The 24,236-nt window shown below is 45.9% G+C and overlaps 1 protein-coding gene across 5 annotated transcripts in view; it reads left to right on the top strand.

Moving 5' to 3' along the window:
- The window catches only part of EVA1A (eva-1 homolog A, regulator of programmed cell death), a 219,293-nt gene that overhangs the window by 66,119 nt on the left and 128,938 nt on the right, over window positions 1-24,236 (top strand). For 4 of the 5 annotated variants that reach the window (XM_075414944.1, XM_009937825.2, XM_075414941.1 and 1 more), the window contains exon 3: window positions 9,165-9,288. The exons of the other annotated variant lie outside the window; for it this stretch is intronic. In XM_075414944.1, coding sequence (XP_075271059.1) covers window positions 9,165-9,288 — 124 coding nt within the window. The remainder of the gene's footprint in view (window positions 1-9,164; window positions 9,289-24,236) is intronic. 5 annotated transcript variants of the gene reach the window in all.

Consider the following 24,236-nt stretch of genomic DNA (forward strand, 5'->3'; position numbering starts at 1 on the left):
TGAGAGCTTGAAGACTTTTGGTAGGTCTGTGCATTGTGCTTGCACACTGGAGTTTTCCTCTTGCTTTGTAATCTCATGTCACCTAGATGGAGTTGGTCAAGCCCATTTTTAATGTGCACAATGTCAGATTTTTTTTAGTATCAGATTGTTATGGGTTTGCATGGCAAGGTTTTGGTAGCGGGGGAGCTGTAGGGGTGGCTTCTGTAAGCAGCTGTGAGAAGCTTCCCCCAGGTCTGATAAAGCCAGTGCCAGCCGGCTCTAAGACGGACCCACTGCTGGCCAAGGCCAAGCCAATCAGCAACAGTGGTAGCGCCTCTGTGATAACAGATTAAAGAAGGGGGAAAAAGACTGCGGTGAGAAGGCAGTTAGAGAGAGGAGTGAGACGATGTGAATGAAACAACTCTGTAAACACCAAGGTCAGTGAAGAAGGAGGGAGGAGGAGGTGCTCAAGATGCCAGAGCAGAGAGTCTTCCCTTGCAGCTTGTGATGAAAGACCATGGTGAGGCAGGTTGTCCCCCTGCAGTCCGTGGAGGTCCACGGTAGAGCAGATCTCCACCTGTAGACCGTGGAAGGGACCTCATGCTGGAGCAGATGTATGCCTGAAGGAAGCTGTGACCCTGTGGGGAGCCCGTGCTGGAGCAGGCTTCTGCCAGGACCTGCAGACCCGTGGAGAGAGGAGCCCACGCCAGAGCAGGTTTGCTGTCAAGGCTTGTGACCCTGTGGGGGACCCACACTGGAGCAGCCTGTTCATGAAGGACTGCACCCCATGGGAAGGACTCACACTGGGGCAGTTCATGAAGAGCTGCAGCCCATGGGAAGAACTCACGTTGGAGAAGTTTGTGGAGAACTGTCTCCTGTGAGAGGGACCTTCACACTGGAGCAGGGGCAGAGTGTGAGGAGTCTTGCCCTGAGGGACAAGGAGTGGCAGAGACAACGTGTGATGAACTGACTGCAGCCCCATTCCCTGACCCTTTGTGCCGCTCGGGGGGAGGAGTTAAAGAAACGGGAGTGAAGCTGAGCCCAGGAAGAAGGGAGGAGTGGGGGGAAGGTGTTTGAATATCTGGATTTATTTCTCACTATCCTACTCGGATTTGATTGGTGATAAATTAAACTCCCTTTTCTCCCCAAGTTCAGTCTGTTTTGCCCGTGACAGTAATTGGTGAGTGATCTCCCCCTGTCCTTATCTCGACCCTCGAGCCTTTCACCATATTTCCTCTCCCCTGTCCAGCTGAGGAGGGGGAGTGATAGAGCGGTTTTGATGGGCACGTGACATTTATCCAGGCCAAACCAATAGCATATAAAGAACCTACATTACATTGCTGCACAGCAGGGGGAGACACGGGAACATCTGGAGAGACCTTTTACTCCAAGGAGATCTGCTAGGGACCATCCTCATCTGCTTTTGCCTGTCCCTTATGCAGTGGTTCTCTCGCCTGCCACAATACTGCAGACATCTGCCCTGCCCTGCCGTGGGGATGTCTCATAAGATCTTGCTGCTGAGGAAATAAGGAAGCTGATAAACAGATACAGCAGCATCATATGTTTATTCAGATAAACACATAAATGTTGGCACAGAGGACGAAGGAGGAATACGAGTGTTAAGTGTTCTGCACAGCCTAACAATAAATGCCTACTGATAAATGAATCCCTTTAGTAAAAAGTCTAGTCACTCCTAGCCAAGCTCACAATACGCATCTTGTGCCTGCAAAAATGCGTGGAGGCACGTGTAGATTTGAAGGAAGCTGCTCAGCTGAGGAGGAGGAGGCTTGCATTGGCTTGTTTAGAAAGCTTTCTGCAGCCGCTCATTCCTGGATCAGTGTTCCTGATGTCACCTCTTTTCAGCAATAAACAACTCGAGGTCTGTATGGAAGAATGTTTAATGGTTGGCCTAAAATGATTGCTTATTACCAGAAAGCTAGATTACACTTTACAGCAGATTGCCTGCAATATTCTCATTTTGGTAACTTGTCAGAAAAGTAAAACCACGGCTTATTCAGAAGAACAGAAAGCCCCGGAGCAAAGCTTGCTTAGAAGGAAAATAAAAAGCCCTGGAGAGGCACTTATCCGTGGTGTTTCTGCTCCCAGATATTTATCAAAGACATTGCAGGCTGGCTTCTGGCTTCACAGCTGTGTGTGCTGAAATCAGCAGGAAACTGCACTTCGGAGGGCAACGCTTTACCGTGTGACTTGTTTCCCCAAGAGGAGCTGTGCCTGGAAGGTGTTCTGGAACAGTCATGCCTCCCATGACAAAGATTAGCCAGTCTGGGGAGGGAGCTCAGGCACGGCCTGTGGCCTGGGTGTCTTTCAACACTGTCCAGGACAGCCAGTCCTTGGTAACAAGAATCACTCGTGCAGCTGATGTGGTATTTCCTTTTGTCCCTGAAGCAAGATACAGGACACCTCTGCTGCCGCTCCAGCCGCCTGCGAGGCAGGGGTACAGAAGGGAGCGGATTCCTTGCACGCTAGCCACAGGATTCCCTGAGCCCTTCTTCCCCTGTTTTTATTTGCACCTGCCAGGAAGGTTTCTGTGATAGAAAGCAGAGGGGAGCTGACCTCTTTGGTGACAGATGAGAGAAACTTTCCGGTAGCTGCATGACTCAAAGCATCGGCCAGTTGCTGATCACAGAATGATGGGGCTGGACGGTGTGTGTGTGTCTGTTACTGTTTCTGAAGAGGGTTTTACTTTCCCCAAATATTCTAGATGACCAGCATGGCGGAGTAAAACACAAACTAGAAGAAAATGATCCAACAGCTCTAGCTTGCTTGGTAGGTCAAGGACAGTGGCTACTGCCATGCCCAGTCACAGGATACTGTGTGGTCCCACTGGTGTAACAGCCCTAAGTGGCCTCAACGGGAATTAGGGTCCTGCTGTACTGGCACTGTATCAACTTAGAGAAATGGTCCTTTCTCATGACTCGGAATGTCTAGAAGATGATGATGGTCAAGGGGAAAGAGGGAGGAAAATTATAGAAAGGGAGATTAATGGTCATCAGTACCACTGGGAGGAGAACCCACTGTTTGTCATATTGCATATTAGAAGATCTCCACAGCTTACAGGCAGTTTGAACAAGGAAAGTTTCAGAAATGTCAGTGAATTAAAGAGCAGTTTGGGCAACTCTTTGTCAGACTATATTAATTACTTTGCAGAGGACAGTGAGCAGTGGGTTCAGGGTCCAGAAGAGGTTGCTGCAGTGCTGAAGCTGGTTTTAAAAATCGCAGAACCAGTGCAGCTTGTTTCATGAATCTTGCCCAGGCTGAAATGTAACTCTCTGGCAAGCAGCTCCCCCAGCTAATTATTCGCAAGCAGAAGAACTGCTTGATGCAGAGGTCATAGATAATCTCTAAATTGCCGTATCTTTGAAATCTTTGGCTTGACTGAAACAGCTCATCAGAGCAGTTTGGTTATGTGCTGCAGAAGAAGAGACACTGGAGGCAGAGGTGGCCGGTGCAGCCTGTCTCCCTGATGAGGCAGGACTGCTCCACAGGGTGTAAGCCTCCTAATGCTTTGTTTACTCTAAATTTAAACTTTCCAAGTCATGGGGCTTCCATCATTGCTCTGAGACCCTGCTTGACAGAGTAATGGTTTGCTCTCAATGATTTTTTTCCACTTTGTGTTTTAAGCTTTCCCTTTCTTTAATCCTATGACTTTTGGTTATGCATCCTTTCGTATTTCTTCAGCTTAGACCTCCTCTCCCTTTGAAGTTGACCCCGCATACAGATTAAGTTTCCCACTGTTAGGAAATGTAGGTAATGGTTAATTAGGTGATATTTATAATGCAGCTTTTATGGGGTCCTTCTATTTGCTGAGCATATTCTTGCTCTTTGTGAGTCGCTGTCTGTAGGCTCTTTCAAGACTCTGCCAGAGAAGCTCTGGTGAATCATGCTGTTGTGTTTTAACATCCCAGCCCACACTGCCTGCCTTGCTGGTATTTACTACTCCTGTAGTGGAGCTGGTGAAAGGGAATGTGTGCCCAGTTTTCAGCTCTTTGCTTCACAATCAGTTGTGTTAATGTGAGTCACCAAACGTGCGGTCATAGTTCCCTCCTGCTGACTCTGCTGTGAGCATTACAAGGTCCATGGAAGAGTGACAGGAGATAGCTGGTAGGGTACTGAAACTTGCCATAGATCAGCAGTGAGGATTTGGGGCCTTTGATCTCTTCTTCATGTGATGCACAGATTGAATGCGATAATTTGGGCAAAGCTGAATTACTTCCTAGTGGAGCAGGCTGGGAAGGTTGCTGGATGAAGCCATAGGCAGGTAACCTGCAGCTCGTCAACATGGATTTCGCTTCCTCAGGTAGTCTGTCCTTCCCTGTTGCTGATCCTTGGAAAATCCTCTTCCTCCATGGACGTCAGTAATTTGTGTGAATGAATGAAGATGAACGTGCAATCTTCAGATAATCGGAAAAAGGACCCGTGAATAAGTTTGCAACTTGAAAGTACTAAGTTTACTGTGTATAAAAATTAAAATGAAACCTGGCATGAAGCCATTATGAATGCATTGTGCAGTGAGGCTTTTTAGGGAGATTTTGTGCTGCCTTGTTTGTTGTATTTACTACTTCTCATTGCAAAACTCATGGAGGTGCACCACTAGAAGTGTTGGTGTAACTCCGCCATAATGGTTGTACCTGGACTGAATTTGACCTAAAAATGCTTAATCATATTTTTTAAAATTACTGGTATCTCTGTGTGTAAAACTCTTCGTACAAATCCCTGTCCATCAGCATTTGACTGCACACAGCTCTGATCCATTCGTGCAGTTTGCTCTCTGAGTTACTCTCCTCAGCAGCATACAATTTGGGCAATTATTTAGTGGAGTTCCTCTGTGTAATTTCATGCCTGACTGATATGCCCTGCAGTCATCCTTATGTTCCTTTGATGATGGAGGCAGTACAGAGAGCAGCCCTGTGGCAAAATCCTAGTTCCCATTGAGTTTCACCATTGGCTTCTATGGGTCCAAAATTTCACCCTAATCGTGTTGAATCTATGAACTACTACAAGGGACTAAGAACTGAGAGAAGTTTAATTGCCTTGGGTGTTAAGCTTAGTTGTGGTTTATTTTAAGCGTGTGGGGGAAGCGCTTCTTGAAGAGTGATTTGAAGAGACAGAAGAAAAAGGAGCGCACCCTTGGGAATGGCTGAGGACAGCCTTCTTGCAGAGCTCGCATCCAGTTCCAGATTTAAAAGGCTGTTATCTAATAAGCGCAAGCAATTACTTAGCTAATGAGCACAACAACATGAGCACAAGAAATGTGTTTCATCTGCTATGCCCACTAGAAAGGCATGGTTTTGAGCTTGAGGCTGCCCTTGCTTTAAGACTCGGGTCACCGCAGTGAGATTAATCCAGGGCATAAATCACAGGGGTTAGATTAGTGTTTGTTTTACTTGAATTCACATTTCTTGCTCTCTTATCTCCTCTAAATCTTGCAGCTTCTTAGCTCAATCATGAACCAGAGAATGGAATGGGTTTAAGCAGCCGCAGCTTCCCTCGTGAGCACTGGCTGTCAGCCCGCAGGCTTGATTTACCACTGGAACGCAATTATAAAATGGCACAATGCAATTAATGTGTCTTCCCTCCCCTTTCATGCCAGACAGGAATTTCTCCTCCACCTTCTTCAGTTGGAATGTTTTTTATAATATAATCTAATCCAGTGCAACTTTGTTTTGCATTAGTCAGGGGTCTACCAGATGGCAATGCCGCAACCAGCTGGTTATATATCCCGGTTCAGGGTGATTCTGCGCGTCTGCTACTCTTTCTGTGCAAGTTCAGATTGTTGGTGGGCCTCTTTTTGTTTGGTTTTTGTGGTTGTGTTTTCCCACCTTTACAACTGACAGTGACAGCCAGAAAAATAAGGGAAATATAGAATGAATTGCCTAAATTTTCCAGCAATTAAGTAAAAGCCATGTAAGCTCAGGACATTCCCTCACTACCAAGTAAACTCACAGCCTTCCTGGTGTCAGTCGAGCGGATTATCTGCAAATACTTCTGAAATGACATCTGACGTCTGCCAGAGCTCTGATACTGCCTAGAAGTGTGATTTTTGAGAGTAAGACCAGAAAGCCAAGCTCTCGGTGTCTAAGGGCCCCTGTAAACCCCAGATGCACTGGAGTGCCAGAGAAGTGTACCTGTAGCGGGTCATCTTGTCATGCGTGTTCGGTAGAGTTGGGCCGCACAGTGTTTAAGAAGATGCTGTTATATAGCACATACTGATGAAAGCACTGGGGAAGAAGATTTCTGTGTATGCAAGGATAGGTAAAAATTATATGTGCAAGTTTTTAATTTAACGTTAGGGCTGGGGTAACATCTGTATTTTTAATCAAGAACATGGCACAGTCAACCATTGCTAATTTTCATTGCGTTTTCCCTGATGCATTTCACAGAGCATTGAACATATTTTTTTATTTTACTCTTTATGGTTATATTTCATTACACTTAAGTCTTTACTCAGAGAGTCTGAAGGAAATCAGAAATCTTAAATATTTCTTATATTTCCAGGAAAATCATTGCCCTTCAGGGGGGGCACATTAGAATTACATGAATGAAAAGGAAATACTGATTTCTCTCCCCCCGTGAAATAACTTCTCAGAGTCATGGCTATTATCAAATTAAGTTGAAACTGTAGCTAAACACTAAAACCAATTAGTAAAAGTCATATTCAGCCTCAAGAACACTTCCCTTTTTCTATGGTCTCACAAGATGGCATAGATGACTTTTGCCCCTTATTTTGGGTGCAGACTTCTCCCTAGGACTCTCTGTTACTTTGCGTACTGCAGGAAGTAAACTCAGGAGGTTTCACTTATGTGCAATACATGGAGTAAGCACGAGCTGCCCAGAGTTAGAGTAGAGCAAGACAAAGTGGCAATATGTGAAGGCTGCTCATGTTCACCATTCCCCGAGGTTGGAAAGTAATTGCCTTCGCTCCTGGTGCTGAGCAGGACAGGTGAACAAGTGCTGCTGAGGTTTTCAAAGAGGCTTCTTGTTCGCCTGATTCAGTCTCTGCTGAAACCCGACATGGTTTTCCCACTGGTTTTAACAGCACCTATTATGCAATGCTGAAAGCTCTAGAAAATCCCACCCATCTGTGAGGGACAGGTTTGCTGACCAAAAACCTGAATCTGCTGCCTTTGAGGGGAGAAAGCTTTCCTTGTGGGAAAGAAGATGTTTAGGATGCTGCTTCTTTGCCTTTGCTTCGTATTCTTAGCACTGCTTGGGTGTAAACACAGCCGTGGCTGTCCAGTATCAGCAAATCCTTTCAGGTCCGCAGTGACGTGGAGAGGATATCTCTCCGTATGTGAAGCACTCCAGAGTTGTTCCAGTTGTCCTTTGCCTTCTGAGGTCAAAAGAGGTATCTGCGTAGAGGCCTCACTTAAATTCCTTTGCAACTCATTGGATTTTGCATTAAATTAAATTTCACATGCTGAGTGAGCAGTCAGCCCTTATGAGCCTAGAGGAGAGAATATGCTGTTCCTGTGCATTTTAACGTGACGGTCAAGTTGGGGCTAATGCTCCCAGGCACCTCCTTCAGGGTTCACCTTTCAGCCTTTCCATCCTAAGCCCTCTGTTTTGAAATGAAGTGCCTGCATTTTATTATCTTTATAAGTGGAAAACAACAGCATATGTTCTCTGCTCGCTAGAAAAGGTCTGAATTATCTTGGTGTGAACTTTAAAATAAAGGTCAGACTGGAGGCAGGCATGAATTCTTGCGTGTGGCAGCCCGAAAGGTGAAAGCTTGAGGAAGTTATGAGCAACCGCAAACGAGGCAGTTTCAAATTGCACTTGAAACTGGAACAGCTGTTGTTCCTGTTGTTTGGAGGGTGACATTCAGAGTTGTAATGCTAAAGATTATATATAAATTATGTTCAGGGAGAGCTCAAAAATCGAGAGTAGTCACTGAGGCAGAAAGAAGATTGGTTTGGGTGGCAGGTGGTAGAGAAGGAACAGCCTTTATGTCAATGGCACAGGCATAAGGTTGTGGGAAAGCCCAAATATTGAGGTGGGTGTAAGAAAAGGGAGAAGACAAAAGAGGCTTGGGGAGTCTAGGTGAATTTCTGAGAAAGGATTTGCCTCCTTGCAAATGAAAATTAATTGTTTTGGGACTGGAATTCGCAGCTCTGTATCACAGGGACTTAGCGAGGCTGGTGGATTACCTTGCTCTGTGGTCTCAAAACGCTCTGACAGGTTCATGTGTGCAAGGCAAACGTTATGGTAATTTTAGCACTTCAGGGGCTCTACAGGAGTACATAAATACCACCGAAGCCATCCAGCTGAATTTAAAACTTAATTACTGCCCTACTTAATAATATTCTCTCCCCACACTACTGCTTTAGAGGATCATAGGGTTAAAAGAAATCATTAATCTTCCTTAATGAAGCTATTTTCTAGCAGGAGACAGAATGTCTTGCTCCTGTGGATTCTGAGACGGAGTTTTTATGAGTGTTATGAATTGGGAAGTGGGGAGCAAGCGCTGGAGGAAAGGCAATGCAGAAAAGGGGACAGGACCCAAAATGCTGGCGGTGGGAGGACCCTCCGACTCGCAGGCCCTTGCTGAGTTTAGCTAAGAGGAATGCAATGGTCATGGGGGAAGAGGAGGGAGCCCTATTAAAAACTAAGCTGGCTGTATAACAGTGTTCCCACCACAACTGCTGATTGTCGGAATACCAGCAATAGCCAAAGATTTTATATAACTGAGATGAGAGCTCTCTTGAAAGCTGCGGTTGAAATTGTGCATCTCCAGAGAAGTCTAAAGCAGAATGGTGATGGCAGAGGTTGGGTCTCTGCCTTAAACTGTCAAAGCTGATCCATGCCTTCAAAGCTGCTTTTCCTGGGACAGTACTGCCTTACACTACAATTAAATTGCATTTTTGCAATGTTTCAAAAATCTCTGTGACCGTCCTAATGCAAATCCCTCCTTCTGTGTGCATGAAAGGGAAAGAAATCGCTCTCCTTAAAACAGTGCAAGGTTTAGTCTCCTCCTAGTCCGCAGCTCCTGCTGTGCCCACTGCACTGAGCTCCATTGCCTGCCTCGTGCCGGGGCCGGTTGAGGAGGTGAGGATGGCCTTGCCATTCTCCATCTTGTCTCTGTTTGACGGTCCCTTTGGTGGAGATACTGAAATGCTTTTGATTTTCTGTTTCTCGTGCGTGTCTGTGTGCATCCCCGGCTGCAGAAGATGCTGGACGAGTGCCAGGACAGGCGGAGCTGCCAGTTTCTCGTCAACAGCCGGCTGTTCGGCGCAGATCCGTGCCCTGGAACTAGCAAATACCTCATCGTGTGGTACAAGTGCAGGCCAAGTAAGTATTTTGCTATCGAGTATGTTTGCTACGGTGAGACCAAAGCGATTTCATGCTTAATCCTTGCCAGAGAGGCCTCCTAGGACTTTTTGTTCCCTTCCACCTTCATTTTCAGTGTCACAGAACCCCCTGGGTGCGGAGTGTTGCTGCTTTGCTGGGATGCTGCTGCTCCAGCTCCTTCCTCCTTGCTGGCAGCCTGCGCTGCAGATTGGTTTTGCAGATGCCAGCAAAATCCTTTGCCAGCGCTGAGCTCATGCTGTTGGTGGTGGGTGGGCTGCTCCCACTCCCGTCTGCAGCCACCCTCCTGTCCCAGTGGGCTGGTGTGATGTGTCCCCTCTCTGCCTGCCCCTCCAGCTCACAGAATCACAGAATGTTCGGGGTTGGAAGGGACCTCTGTGGGTCATCTAGTCCAGCCTCCCTGCCGAAGCAGGGTCACTCAGAGCAGGCTGCAGAGGACCTTGTCCAGGGGGGTCTTGAATATCTCCAGAGAAGGAGACTCCACAACCTCTCTGAGCAACCTGTTCTAGTGCGCCGTCACCCTCAGAGGGAAGAAGTTCTTCCTCATGTTCAGACGGAACTTCCTGTGCCTCAGTTTGTGCCCATTGCCCCTTGTCCTGTCTCTGGGCACCACTGAAAAGAGTCTGGCCCCATCCTCCTGCCACCCACCCTTCAGATATTTATAGGCATTTATAAGGTCCCCTCTCAGCCTTCTCTTCTTCAGGTTGAACAAGCCCAGGTCCCTCAGCCTTTCCTCATAGCAGAGATGCTCCAGTCCCCTCATCATCCTGTAGCCCTCCGCTGGACTTTCTCAAGTAGCTCCTCATCTTTCTTGAAGTGGGGAGCACAGAACTGGACACAGTACTCCAGATGGGGCCTCACCAGGGCAGAGTAGAGGAGAAGGAGAACCTCCCTCGACCTGCTGACCACACTCTTCTTAATGCACCCCAGGATGCCATTGGCCTTCTTGGCAGCCAGAGCACACTGCTGGCTCATGGTCAACCTGTCATCCACCAGCACACCCAGGTCCCTCTCCGCAGAGCTGCTCTCACAGCAGGTCTGCTCCAAGCCTGTACTGGTGCATGAGGTTGTTCCTCCCCAGGTGCAGGACCCTGCACTTGCCCTTGTTGAACCTCATCAGGTTCCTCTCTGCCCAGCTTTCCAGCCTATCCAGGTCACGCTGAATGGCAGCACAGCCTTCTGTTGTATCTACCACACCTCCCAGTTTGGTGTCATCAGCAGACTTGCTGAGGGTACACTCAAAGGGAGCGGGAGCTCTTTTCCTGGGCGAAGACCCCAGACCTGGGTGCCTAAGGCAGGCACTGAAGAGGGTTCAGCAGTGGGGAGCTCACCTGCCCACGCCATGCCATGAGCCAGCTTCTAATTGATCCCAGATCAGGCTGAGAAACGTTTGCCTGTGATTTGTGTGATCTCATTAGCTGTGTTTAATTTAAATGGGACTGGTGCCTGGATACTGGGAGTGCAATCATACGTGCTGCGGAGGAGTGAGCCTGGTACGGTTTTGACCCAGGACAACCAACACCCTCTTGGCCAATTCCTGGCACCGCCGGGGGAGTTAGTGCAGCCTGGGCACTGTTCTCCTTCAGCACTTTTGAAGCAGACACGTTAGTTTGGAGACGGATAGAGGTTTGATGGTGGTCAAGCTGTGCCAACCAATTTCTGCCAGAGAACAGGCCCTGAATCTATCTGAATTGATAGTCTGGACATGGCATTTCAGACCAGCCTAATCCCAAGCTTTTTTAGATGGCATAACTACCGTTGTTCCAGCATCACATCAGCAAAATTTTTGAGGAAGAAATAAAAAAAAAATTAGCACAGGGAAGTAAAACATACCTGATTTCAGAAAAGGTTTGAAACAAAAGCAGAAACATTCAGGCTCTATCAGATGCACAGAAGATGACTTTTTGCCCCAGCATGCAGAGACCTGTGCTAACGAAGTGAAGGGATCTGGCAAGATCTGTGAGGCATTCAAATGAAAAGTAGGTAATGAAGCACCTACATTTTTTGTGGAGTTTTCGTGTGTGATTGTAACATCCCTTGTTGGGTGAGAAGCGCATCCCTGAGAGAGGGGTGATTAGCAGGGCGTTCTGACAAGTCCTCCTGAACCTGCGGGTTTTGTACCAAAGCTGTCTTGAGAAATCTGACTATTGAGGCCTGTGCTGAATTTCTGAAGGTACGTCAGGATCCCATCTATGCATAAATATTTATGGCTTGGCATTCTTTGCTAATTACAGATATGCCAGCAAAGGAGTTTGCATGTGTGCTGGATAAGTGATTTTCCTGAAAAAGAGCAGGGAAAGTTGCTTGCAAACATTTCCCTAAGACATTTTTCAGGCAGCTCCAGTTTTGAAGGGTGAAGTAAGGTAACCTGACATGAATTATTGTTTCTTCGTCACTGGGCAAACTTTTAATCAGAACCTGCTGGGTTAATAATAAAGTTTGAAATATGTGAGGATTAGCTTTGCACAGAGACACAAGGACATGACCAGTTTTTCCTTGATGATTCAAAACGCTAATTTTGAGTCTCAGAAGCAGAATCTAGTGCTTGCTAGAGTTCAGTAGCTGTTCAGTGAACCTTTTCACCCTGCTGTAGGGAGAAGTTAATAAGGAGACTGAAGAAATGGATCCACAGAATGAAAAATACAGGACAATCAGAAATTTTGGTGGGCTTTTTGGGTTATGGAGTGTTTGAGTATCGTTTATGAGCTGTAAATGAATCCAGTGCAAGGCCTTCATGTTGAAGAGTTGACCCCAAAAGCTGTGGTCCTACGAAGTGTTCATCTGCTCCAGAAAGTCTGAGCACATATAATTGCAACCACAGAGCACCAGAGTCCTTGTCCAGAGCTCGCTGCCTGGTGCATGATTTGATCCATAACTTTTTCCACAGACAAATGCAGTTTTCTGGACTGTGTTTCTGTTCCTGAATTTGACCTTCTTAATAGCAGACGTGACAGAAGTACTTTAATAAGAAGCCATTTAAGGTCTGAATATTCCTCTAGAGACATCTATTTATTTCCTTTGCCTACTAAGGGAGCGTGATGTGACCATGCTGCTAAAGTAGGTGTCTTGGTTAAGTGACTACCTAGGTAGAATGAATGTGAGTTTTCCTGTTTACAGGTATGAAAGACATTTTGTGAAGTGGCCTGCAGAGTTTGGGCAGGACATCTTTAACATAAAATAATGATCCTCAAGTCCTCCCACTCTTACAGTTATGCTGGAGCCTCAGAAGGCTCCTGAATAGAGGTAGTTATCTAAAAAGAAAGGCTTCCTTGAAAGAAAGCAAACCTGAAGTTAGTGGCATTTACTTGTACCTTTGCTAAAGAATAAGTAGATGGTGCAGTCATCCCCTCCAGCCACTGTCACTGCAGTTCAGCCTCTCTGACATTACGTTGCGTTTGAAATCTAGTGGTTTCAATGCTCACTGGCTGTATGGGGTTCACTCACAAGGCAAGGTGCTGTTTTGGTTTCTCATGGGCAGACTTTCAAGGAGATGGAGGACAGTAAATCACATTGAAACTGAAAGCCACAGATATTCCAAATGGTGGGGCAGGGCAATCAGAGCGATCTCTGCTATACTAACCACTCTCAGACTGCCTCACTGGAAGCTGGGAAGACTCCTGCAGAGGTTTGGTGCTGAAGTGTTGTGGTTCTGCTTCTCTAGCAATTCAGAGAAATACTTCAGAGGAGTGCTTGCTTAACTAGAAGCAGCGAGAAATTCAATGACTTGTGTGCTTTGGGGAAGTCTTGTGCTAATCGTGGTCCCCTCTGATCCAATGGATGGATGTGGGATCCTGTGGACACTCATTTTGTGTGTACAGGACGCAGATATGTCCATGGTACTGCTTTTAAATGTGAGATATTTGGCAGTCCTGAGTATTCTCTGTGCCTGTAAAGAAATAAATACATGGTGTGTGTACTCTCGATTTTAAGGTACAGGAAGTTTAAGAAAATCAGAAATAATCAGTAAATTGCTCTATTCTGTCTCAGTTTGTGGCAAGTGAGACTTATTTATTGCTCCTATGTGCTTTGAGGGCCGAGGTTCAGCAAAGTGTGTAGAGCCTTAGCTTTTATTTTATTTTCCCATAGCATGTGGGCCTTAGTTTCTAATACGCACCAACCTTTGGGAAGACGTTCAAAAGCGCAGCATAAGCCTCAGCAGAATGCAGCTATGACTTGTGCTTCTAAACTTGGAGGTGCCTTTGCAAACCATCCTGCTATGGACAGCCTCAACAGAGAGCCCTCAGCGGGTCTCCACGGGTCGAGGTTGGGACATGTCGCCGTGACAGTGAAACCTGGAGTTGTTGTCTGCTAGTATAGATGTAGGCTGGCATTTAGCGCTGTCCGGGGATGGTTTCCAATGGGAAGTTTGGATACAGATGCCCTGTTTTAGAGGCTTAAAAGCTGATGAGCGTGTCTGTGGGCTGTCCCATGCCAGGTGGCCTCAGTGCCTGATATCAGCCTGAGATCTACCTCCAAAGCACACTGAAGCCTAGGATCAGTCCCTGAACACACAGAGGACTTCAGTCTCCACGGTACCTTTCAAGATTGTTAAAAAATTGTAGACAAATCCAATTATTTCTCAGGTAACATGCTGATTTGATTTAGACCCATTAAGTATAATTACCGGGTAGGCTGCAGGAACATATAATTAGAGGGAACTGACATACTATTTAATTGGTCTAACATGAATTCCCTCTAACGACTAAGACGGCTACGACTTGGTCGCCATCACAGAAACGTGGTGGGACAACTCGCATGACTGGCATGCTGTCATAGATGGCTACAGACTCTTTAGGAAAGACAGACCAACAAGGAAGAGGAGGGGGAGTTGCTCTATATGTGAGGGAGCAACTGGAATGCATTGAGCTTGGCCTGGGGGCCAATGAGGAACGAGTTAAAAGCTTGTGGGTTAGAATTAAGGGACAGGCTCACACGGGTGACATTACGGTGGGTGTATACTACAGGCCACCTGACCAGGAGGAGGAGGTTGATGAGGCCTTCTACAGGCAGCTGCAAGCAGCCTCACAGTCACAAGCCCTGGTTCTCATGGGGGACTTCAACCACCCTGACATCAGCTGGGAAGACCATACAGCTAGGCAAGCACAATCCAGGAGGTTCCTACAGAGCATCGATGATAACTTTCTGATGCAAGTGGTGGAGGAACCAACAAGGAAAGGCGCGCTGCTGGACCTTGTGTTAACAAACAAGGAGGGACTTGTGGAGGATGTGAAGGTTGGAGGTGGACTCGGCTGCAGTGACCATGAAATGGTCGAGTTCAGGATCCTGCGTGGAGGAAGCAGGGCGATAAGCAGGATCAAAACCTTGGACCTCAGGAGGGCTGACTTTGCCCTCTTCAAGGAGCTACTGGGAGGAATCCCGTGGGCCAGGGCTCTCGAAGGAAGGGGGGTCCATGAGTGCTGGTCGCTCTTTAAACAACACTTCTTCCATGCACAGGAGCAATGCATCCCCCTGAGAAAGAAATCAAGCAAAGGAGGCAGGAGACCTGCATGGTTAAATAAGGAGCTTCTAGCGGAGATCAGGCAGAAGAGAAAGGTCCATGGAATGTGGAAAGAGGGACAGGCCACTTGGGAAGAGTACAGAAACGTGGTGAGAGCATGCAGGGATGCGACGAGAAAGGCCAAAGCCCACCTGGAATTGAATCTGGCAAGGGATGTCAAAAACAACAAGAAGGGCTTCTTCAACTACATCAGCAGCAAAAGGAAGGCTAGAGACAACGTGGGGCTGCTGCTGAATGAGGCGGGTGTCCTGGTGACGGAGGATACGGAGAAGGCAGAGCTACTGAATGCCTTCTTTGCTTCAGTCTTCAGTACTAAGACTGGCCCTCAGGAATCCCAAGCCCCGGAGGTAAAAGAAGAAGCCTACAAAGAGGACGATTTTCCCTTGGTCGAGGAGGACTGTGTGAGGGATCGCTTAAGCAATCTGGACGCCCACAAATCCATGGGCCCCGATGGAATGCACCCACGAGTGCTGAGGGAGCTGGCGGATGTCATTGCTGAGCCACTCTCCATCATCTTTGAGAAGTCCTGGAGGACAGGAGAGGTGCCCGAGGACTGGAGAAAGGCTAATGTCACTCCAATCTTCAAAAAGGGCAAGAAGGAGGACCCAGGGAGCTACAGGCCGGTCAGCCTCACCTCCATCCCGGGAAAGGTGATGGAGCAGCTTATCCTGGAGGCCATCATGAAGCAAGTGGAAGAAAAGAAGGTTATCAGGAGTAGTCAGCATGGATTCACCAAAGGGAAATCATGCCTGACCAATCTGATAGCTTTCTACGATGACATGACTGGCTGGGTAGACGAAGGGAGAGCCGTGGATGTTGTCTACCTTGACTTCAGCAAGGCTTTCGACACAGTCTCCCATGATATCCTCCTAGGGAAGCTGAGGAAGTGTGGGCTGGATGAGTGGTCGGTGAAGTGGATAGAGAACTGGCTGAATGGCAGAACTCAGAGGGTTGTCATCAGCGGCGCTGAGTCTAGTTGGAGGCTGGTGACAAGTGGTGTCCCCCAGGGGTCAGTACTGGTCCCAGTCTTGTTTAACTTCTTCATCAACGACCTGGATGAAGAGTTAGAATGTACCCTCAGCAAGTTTGCTGATGACACCAAACTGGGAGGTGTGGTAGGTACACCAGAAGGCTGTGCTGCCATTCAGCGTGACCTGGATAGGCTGGAAAGCTGGGCAGAGAGGAACCTGATGAGGTTCAACAAGGGCAAGTGCAGGGTCCTGCACCTGGGGAGGAACAACCTCATGCACCAGTACAGGCTTGGGGTGGACCTGCTGGAGAGCAGCTCTGCGGAGAGGGACCTGGGTGTGCTGGTGGATGACAGGTTAACCATGAGCCAGCAGTGTGCCCTGGCTGCCAAGAAAGCCAATGGGATCCTGGGGTGCATCAAGAAGAGTGTGGCCAGCAGGAGGAGGGAGGTTCTCCTTCCCCTCTACACTGCCCTGGTGAGGCCTCATCTGGAGTACTGTGTCCAGTTCTGTGCTCCCCAGTTCAAGAAAGATGAAGAGCTACTTGAGAGAGTCCAGCGGAGGGCTACAAGGATGGTGAGGGGACTGGAGCATCTCCCCTACGAGGAGAGGTTGAGGGAACTGGGCTTGTTCAGCCTGAAGAAGAGAAGGCTGAGAGGGGACCTTATAAATGCCTACAAATATCTGAAGGGTGGGTGTCAGGAGGATGGGGCCAAGCTCTTTTCAGTGGTGCCCAGTGACAGGACAAGGGGCAATGGGCACAAACTGAGGCACAGGAAGTTCCGTCTGAACATGAGGAGGAACTTCTTCCCTCTGAGGGTGACGGAGCACTGGAACAGGCTGCCCAGGGAGGTTGTGGAGTCTCCTTCTCTGGAGATATTCAAGACCCGCCTGGACAAGCTCCTGTGCGGGCTGCTCTGAGTGACCCTGCTTCGGCAGGGGGATTGGACTAGATGACCCACAGAGGTCCCTTCCAACCCCTACTATTCTGTGATTCTGTGATTCTGTGATTGTGTAACATGATTCAGGATTCATCAGTGTTATTCAAACAATCCAGTGTTTGTTCATCCCCGTCACCTCAGAGACGGAGAACCGTGCAAGATCATGTGTTATTGTAAGCTAGGAAATATTTGCTCTGCGTGCCAGGCTTTCCGGAGGGGCTGTGTGGTCTAATGCTGGCTGGGAACAGGATCAGTGGCACAATAACTTCACCTCTCCTTATCCCCGTGACAGCATTGCAGTTGATTTTACTGGGGTTGGTTGCTGCTCTGGGGTATTGTACAAGCAGGGATTGATCTGCCCCCGCACAGCATCTGTTTGCCCCCGGTGGCTGTTTGGTTGTTTGGTTAGTTTTTTGGCTTTGTTATTTCAAAAGTGGCAATGCTGCTGAACAAAATGGGGACATAAGTGCTTGCCTGTCCCTGCAAAGGGATTAGTCAGGGTGAGATGTGTTGTCCAAGTGGCCATTTGCTGGCAGTGCTGTTGAGAAAGCAGAGGGCTCCTCCCGTGCTTATGTGGCTTTCCCCATGAGTCCCCCATATAGTGCTTTTCTCTTGTCTCTTGCTCACTTGTACGCTGCCATTGCCATGCCATCCTGGATGCACTGTCCCCTTCTCAGCTCTGAATATCCAGAGCTGCAGCCTGCTGTAATGCTATACTGATATTTTCCCTCTTTCCTGTCAGGCAGTTGCTACTTTAGCTTATGACTTCAAGGACTCCGGGAGAGATAATCTCATTCAATGTTTTTTTTTTTTTTAATTATCGTTATTAGTATTTCATTTGAAAATGCTGTGTGGAGCAGCTGGATGTGATAATTGGAGGCTGGTGAGTGTGAAGCCTCCCCGTATTAATCATCCTGGTGATGTAACAAAGTGCAAATCCAAACTTTGCTGCTCTCCCTTCTATTCGGAAACGTCAGCCGAAAACCTTCTGAAGTTTCAGAAAGCCTGGATTGTGACCTGGGCACCAACTGCAGCTCAGATTCCTCTGTAACAATACAAAAACATATTTGTGAAAGGCACATCAAGGCTCTGAGAAATGCACCTGGGAAGGAAACTTGCATTTGTTGGCGAAGAGTGAAGTACCGAAAGTTTGTGTGGGGGAAGGAGGAGGAAAGCGGGGTAGGAGGTCACTTTGTTCTGGTTCAGAACCTGTAGCTTTGATTTATGGGGAAACTTTTGTGCTGAGAATCGACCAGGACACATGTTTTGAAGTGAGCAGGCAGTTATTGTCCACCATGGATTTAATTCTAATCTAAGAGGCCCAGTTAATTCTTGTGAAATGTCAATGACTTTTTCAAACACGGAAATGCCCATCCTGAAGCCCTTGCCAATACCATACTCAGGTAACAACAGCCCTCAGCAATTTTAATTAGAAAGCAAATTAATTTTAATGTCAGTTAGGAATTAATTCCAATTAGATCATCTTCTGATTAAAGTTTGCACTCTGTCACATGCTGATGGAACTGCCATGCTGTGTCCCAGGAGAGTCTGCCTTGTGGTAAAGGAGTGTGATTTTTTTTCTTTGCCAGTGGTACTTAAAAACGTGTACAAACAGCAGAATACCATTACTTGTGGCAGAGCTTTTCCAGCTATCAAAGAATTATGAAGAGTCATCCTCTGTGTTTGGCGGTTCCCAGTTACTGGTGAATGTGAAGCTGTCTTCTGTCTCTTGGGGAAGTGGTCAGGTCTGCTCATCAGATTTCAGTTGAATAGACTGTAAAGTATGGAAAGGACATTTTGGAAGGATCGTTTAGGCTTGCAGTGAATGCATCGTTCTCACCTTTTAACTTCCCTGCACTCCACTCCTCCAATATTGAATCTAGTGTGGGTTGTGCCATTGACTTTGCTGGGCTGAGGATTACACCTTTTCTGCTAAATCCAGTGAACATGACACAAAAAGCTTGGTCTCATCACACATTCTTAAGGCTTTCATTCCCTAGAGAGAGTTTGCAAAATGCTGTGAGCAAGAGCAGAGGGATTTGAAAAGGACAGAGTTTCTGTAGAAATTTCAGACAAGAGCAAAGAGGGACCTAAATGTATTCCTGGTGTCTTTAACGCTGGTGATTGATTTTTAGGGCTGAGATTGACTGGTAATTCAGTAGTTATCAACCCTTTCAGAAAAGCATTAATCTCCTTTGTAAGACAGGTTTATTGGTGGCAGGAGAAGTTCACTCTATTGTTCGTTGGATTGCTTTTTGGTGGGCCAGCACGATGGAGTCAGGGCTGTTAAATGGGCACATCCTTCTGGCCCAGCCACCAAGCCAGCAGAATAACCCTTTTACCTCCCTGCATTCATCAGCTTGCTTTTGCTTATCTGTATTATTTCAGAACTGTTAAGGTGGTGCAGGGAGTGAAAATTTATAAGGGCAATAAAACCTCAGGCAGCAAGTGCTGTGGCGATGAAAAAGGTGTAAATAAAGGAACGCTATAAATAACAGAGGACAGATCCATCAGCCTGCTATTGGGATCAGAGGAACTTTAGTGCTAACGATTAATATTGTTTTAAGACGTTGATGCACAGAGATTTTCAAGCGCTGTCAAATAGCCCTATCTCTGTAGCACACTAATCACTGAGCTGTCAGGAGCGGGATTGAGAGGAGCGCATAACTTCATTCTCAGCGAATGCAGAGATTATTGTCAGCCCCTGCCCACATGGAGAGGGAAACTTCTGCGGACTCGGGAGAGTTAAAAAATAAAATAAAAATCCCAGTTTTCTCTGAAACCGCATCATTCAGCCCTGATTGACATAAGGAGCCAGGAAAGACCAGGGTGCTTCCTGCTGATGTAGGTGGAAAGATTACCTTTGCTGGATCAGGTCTCCGATGTCCAGATGTGAACCACTAAAAAAGACAAAATCTGAAATCTGCCCAAATTATATAAATCATAAAGCTGTGACTTTTACAGATCCCCTTTGTCCATTGGCATTTACGTTTTCTCTGGGGTCCTAGGAAAAAAAAAACAAGGGTAAAAAACCCCTTTTAAGCCATGATTTTTCAGTGAAGGGCAAGGAAGCGATACACCGCAGTCTTTCTGTGCTGGGACAGGGGAGTCAATAGTGTTGCCAGAAGGAAGTGGGAGCCTTTGCCCTCATGTACTTTGGGACATCCAGCCCAACCTTAGGTGTTGTGGGCACCTGTGATACCTGCCCACGCTGAGGATGGAGGCTGTGTTGTGGATGATGCTTCAGGTGCCAGGTGTCAAATGGCTTTGGCTGCTGGTAAAGATCAATTCATCTGGGAGCCTTCTCTCCAGAAAAGCAAGAAGATTATGATTCTATGATTCTATGACCTTGGGGCAATTAACGAGAATAAACACAAGGAAACCAAGTTTTTAAAAATGAAACCCATAAATCTAAATCTCAGCACGGTCCAACTGTGGTAGAGGTTTGCAAGCTCTGAATGATAGCTTTCAGATTTTCTGGCACACTGATGAAGAACTGTGAGAAGAAAAGTGTGTCCCAGAAACAATATGCTTATAAACCAAATTCAGATGCTGAAAATGTTTACTTTTGTGAAACTTTGGATCCGTTATATTGAATCTTCAGCTTAAGCCATGCGTGTAGGCCTCATAGAGCCGTAAGCGGAACAGAGAGGTAATTTTATACAGTCCTTCTGCAGGGGGTCCTATATACGAAGTTATTCAAGATAGAAAATATAGATGAGTTGTTGTCGATAAATAAAAGTTTATTGGAAAAAAACACAGAGAAGAGTAAATCTTCTCTGGGTTAGAGGCATGGTAATGAACTGTTTCCAAAACTGTGGGATTTCTTCAATATTTTTTCAATATCAGTCCTACATTTGGTTTTCAAATTAATTATACATTTTTAAAACAGGTATCTCCTGATATTTTCAACTTTTCATCATTCTAATGGTGCATCAAGCTCTTTTTAGTTATGTGCTTCTTTTTCTGACTACTTAAAAGGCACTGAAAGTTGTCACCTAATCATGTCTCTGGGAACTGAGACTTCTGAAGCGTCTGTGATGAATTTGGGAGATTTGGTAAGTGTTTCTCCCAGCTACATTTTTTCTTCTCAGGCAAAGCCGTTGAGGGAATACTGTGTGTTTAATTATTTAGGACATTAGTGAACTAGCTTTTAATCTATTAGGCCTCATTTTCCCATATTTTATGCTCTAGGCAACACCATGGATTATGTGTAAAAGTATCCATCGGGTATCCTTTTAATGTTCCTGTGTCAGAATTATTATCACCATTATTTTAACATTTGGAGAAGACTGACTAATCTAAGACTAAATTCACCCTTTCAGCTATTTTAGTAATAACTTTAAGCAGCATTACTCCAGATTTATACCAGCACTGGAAGAGAAGAACAAAGAGAGGCAGCACTAACGAAGTCTTTTTTCTCACATATTCAAATAATTTTTTTCCGTAGTGCATCCCTCCCATCTTTTCACTGTGGTAACAAAGGGTTTCACTGTGCTTCATGTGTTTCCTCCTGTGGTATAGGTAGTCCAGATTTACATCCATTGATAATTGGCCAGGTATTACATCCATGCTGGGTGGCTGGTGGGACAGTGCAACAAAGGCAACCAGCTTTGGCACTGATTTGACTTTCTTCTGTAATTGGATACCAGTTCTTATAAAGTTTCTGACAAATTTCACTGAAATTTAGCCAGCACATGCTGAAGTCCTTGGAAGGAGGACTGATAAAGGGTGAGGCAGAGGCTCAGGCAGCAGAACGCCAGTAAGTCACACTTGCTTCAGAAAAACAGCCCAAATTCATTAATGGAAGAAGTAGGATGAGAATTAAATTAGTCTCTGGCCCTCAAGTGTTTTGTTTAACTTTTTTCTTGCAGTCCGGCACACATATTTTGATACTGTTCCCTTTTTCTTCCTTAGAGATAACCCTATACCTCTGTTTGTCCAACACGAAAGTGGAGCTAGGTGCATCTGAACTCTAGTTTGGAAATGAAATGTAGCAGTTAATTTGCAAGACTGCCAGCCTTTTTAGAGCAGAATATAAGAAGACAACTACTTCAGACTAATGAAAGTGACAGTGGGGAAAGGCGCCTTTTAAACGTTGCAAATTGGATGGGTGCATCAGGAGTGTAATTTTAAAGGAATCTGACAAGGTCGTTTGAAAAGAACAATCTTCTTGCTTGTTGAAACAGTTTCAGACCTCCGGAACTTGGCACTTCTGAGTTTTCAGGGTACTTCTGAAGTTGTCAAACTGCCTCTTTGACATAGCTCTGGACTGTCATCCGAGCTGTATATTTCAAAGTTTCAGATTAACATTCTCATTTATTTATGCTCTAGATTAGAGGGGACAATCTTTTATAGATCCTGGCTGTTCAACTGATTGAATGACTTGGTAGCCAAAAGCTTAAGTGCTAATGGGGTGGTCAGAGGAAAGGCCGTACTTGAGGACTCTGGAGACCTTTGGTGTCCTGGAAGGGTATCTTCCACCTAATCCTGCCTCAGGGAATGCTGACTTGATGGATATAGATTTATTAAAATCCTGAGATGAACAGAAAATTCTCATTAGTAGCAGGTTCATGTGAGTGAGGAGGAAGTGCTGAAACTCGGGGTATGAGGTCCATATCATAAGTGAAAGTAAATTGGAAGAAAACAAAAAGCAAGTAGCAATGTGTACGGCTCCAAAAAGCAGGCATTTGCCACTGTGAGGAATTTCTGATCTGTGTCAACTTATTTGCATTCGGGGACTTGGAGGCCAAAATCTGCTCATATCTTCCAAAGTGTAAAAGAGGATGCAAAACTCAGATAATTCTTGCTTGAAATGAGAAATAAGTAAATATGGAACACAGGAATAGAAGTGCGGGGAAAAGGAGTGAAGGGGAGCACCGACTGGAAAATATCCTTTTAGTCCAATTACCTACTTCACAGAAGGACGTGGGAGTCAGTGAAAGCTGTCCAAGGCACTTATGCTCTGTCTGCTTTGAGAGGTGCTTATCTATTTTAGTTTTGGGAGGATAGACTTAGATCTACATGGACTCAGAAAAAGTCTCTATTTCTTACAGAATGTCCTGGTTATTAGCTGATTTTTTTGGGAAATAAAAACATATAAAAAAGAGGGTCACGGATTACAAGGAAGGGTACTGGATGGGTATCTCCAAGCTGAACTGTCCATGGGCAGTCCTGTTGCACAGGCACTCTTGTTCAAGGATGCTACTTAGAGGTGTCTGTCCTAGTGTTTAATAGGTTTCCTGTGTTGGACACTCATCTTCGTAATTCCCCCAGAAGAGATGTTAACAGACAGTCACTATACTCTCACTGGATTAACAGGATCATTAGAACAGGTTGCCCAAGCAGGTTGTGGAGTCTCAGTCCTTGGGGATCTTAAAAGCTTGAATGGACACGGCCCTGAGCATCCTACTGCTCTAGTTGTCTCTGGTCTGAACATGGGGGTTGGCCTAGACAGTCTCCAGAGGTGCCTTCTGTCCTCTGTGACTCTGTGAATTATGTCTGGAACGATTGCCTCCATAGTAAAGAGTTCATATTTTCATGGTTAACGCTTATTTTGGCTTTTTTCTTTAGGCTGACACAAAAAAATTGCTATATGTTGACTTTTGCAATGTAAGTATTCTTCTGTCAGGTATGGGCTGAAACCAGCAAAATCTCATAATACGTGAGATCATTATCTCTATTATTTGATGGATGAATTCCAGTCTCCATAAAAATTTGCTGAGTTCTAACTTGTGACTAAAAGGTTGCATATTCCACTTGAGCCTTCTGGCCCCCTGTGCATCTCAGCTGTGCAACATTGCAACCTGTCCGTATCTGATAAGTGCAGTAAGAGATGTAGGTAGGAGGAGTGACACAGAGAGTTGGAGATGTATTAACGCATTAACACAGTTCTTCTGGAGACAGTGGCTGGGTGACAAAGGGAGTTGTCCCTATACCCTTTTTCACAGACCAACACTAACCACCACCCAATAGTTAAACACATTCATTTATCAGTTAAAGGAAAACAGGTGTTGGTGGAATGGCTGGATATAACAAAGAGTTATGAATTTCAAGGCAAGAAATGTTCTTTGTTTTGTATGGTATGCAGCCGAACAGCTAACAAAGCTGGAATGAAGGTAAGGAAACCAAAAATGGGGCTAAAGAGAAGTAGTTATTGTCTAACATGGAGTGCAGTTCCGTTCTGAAGTGGCATCTTGGGTGCAGTCCCATTAATTTAACAGGTATAAACTAGATAAGATAGCCTTCTGTGGGAAACAGTCCTGACCTGATGAGGAAATGGGCAAGACCATCTCTTTCTGTTCTCGGATCTCCGATTCTGAAGTTTAAATCCTTTAGGATTTTTGTGAGGAAATCAGATTTCTCTTTCCACGTATTTCCAGCTCTTTGATCTGGGAAATAGGGTCAACTATGCATTGATTATGTGAAGCATGCATATTTCCATTAACAAAATTCCATAAATTTTTCCACAAGTTCTGTTGAAAAATCTAGTTTCAGACAAGG

This window comes from Opisthocomus hoazin, chromosome 2 (assembly GCF_030867145.1).
Source record: "Opisthocomus hoazin isolate bOpiHoa1 chromosome 2, bOpiHoa1.hap1, whole genome shotgun sequence".
In the NCBI taxonomy this organism is placed as follows: Eukaryota; Metazoa; Chordata; class Aves; order Opisthocomiformes; family Opisthocomidae; genus Opisthocomus; species Opisthocomus hoazin.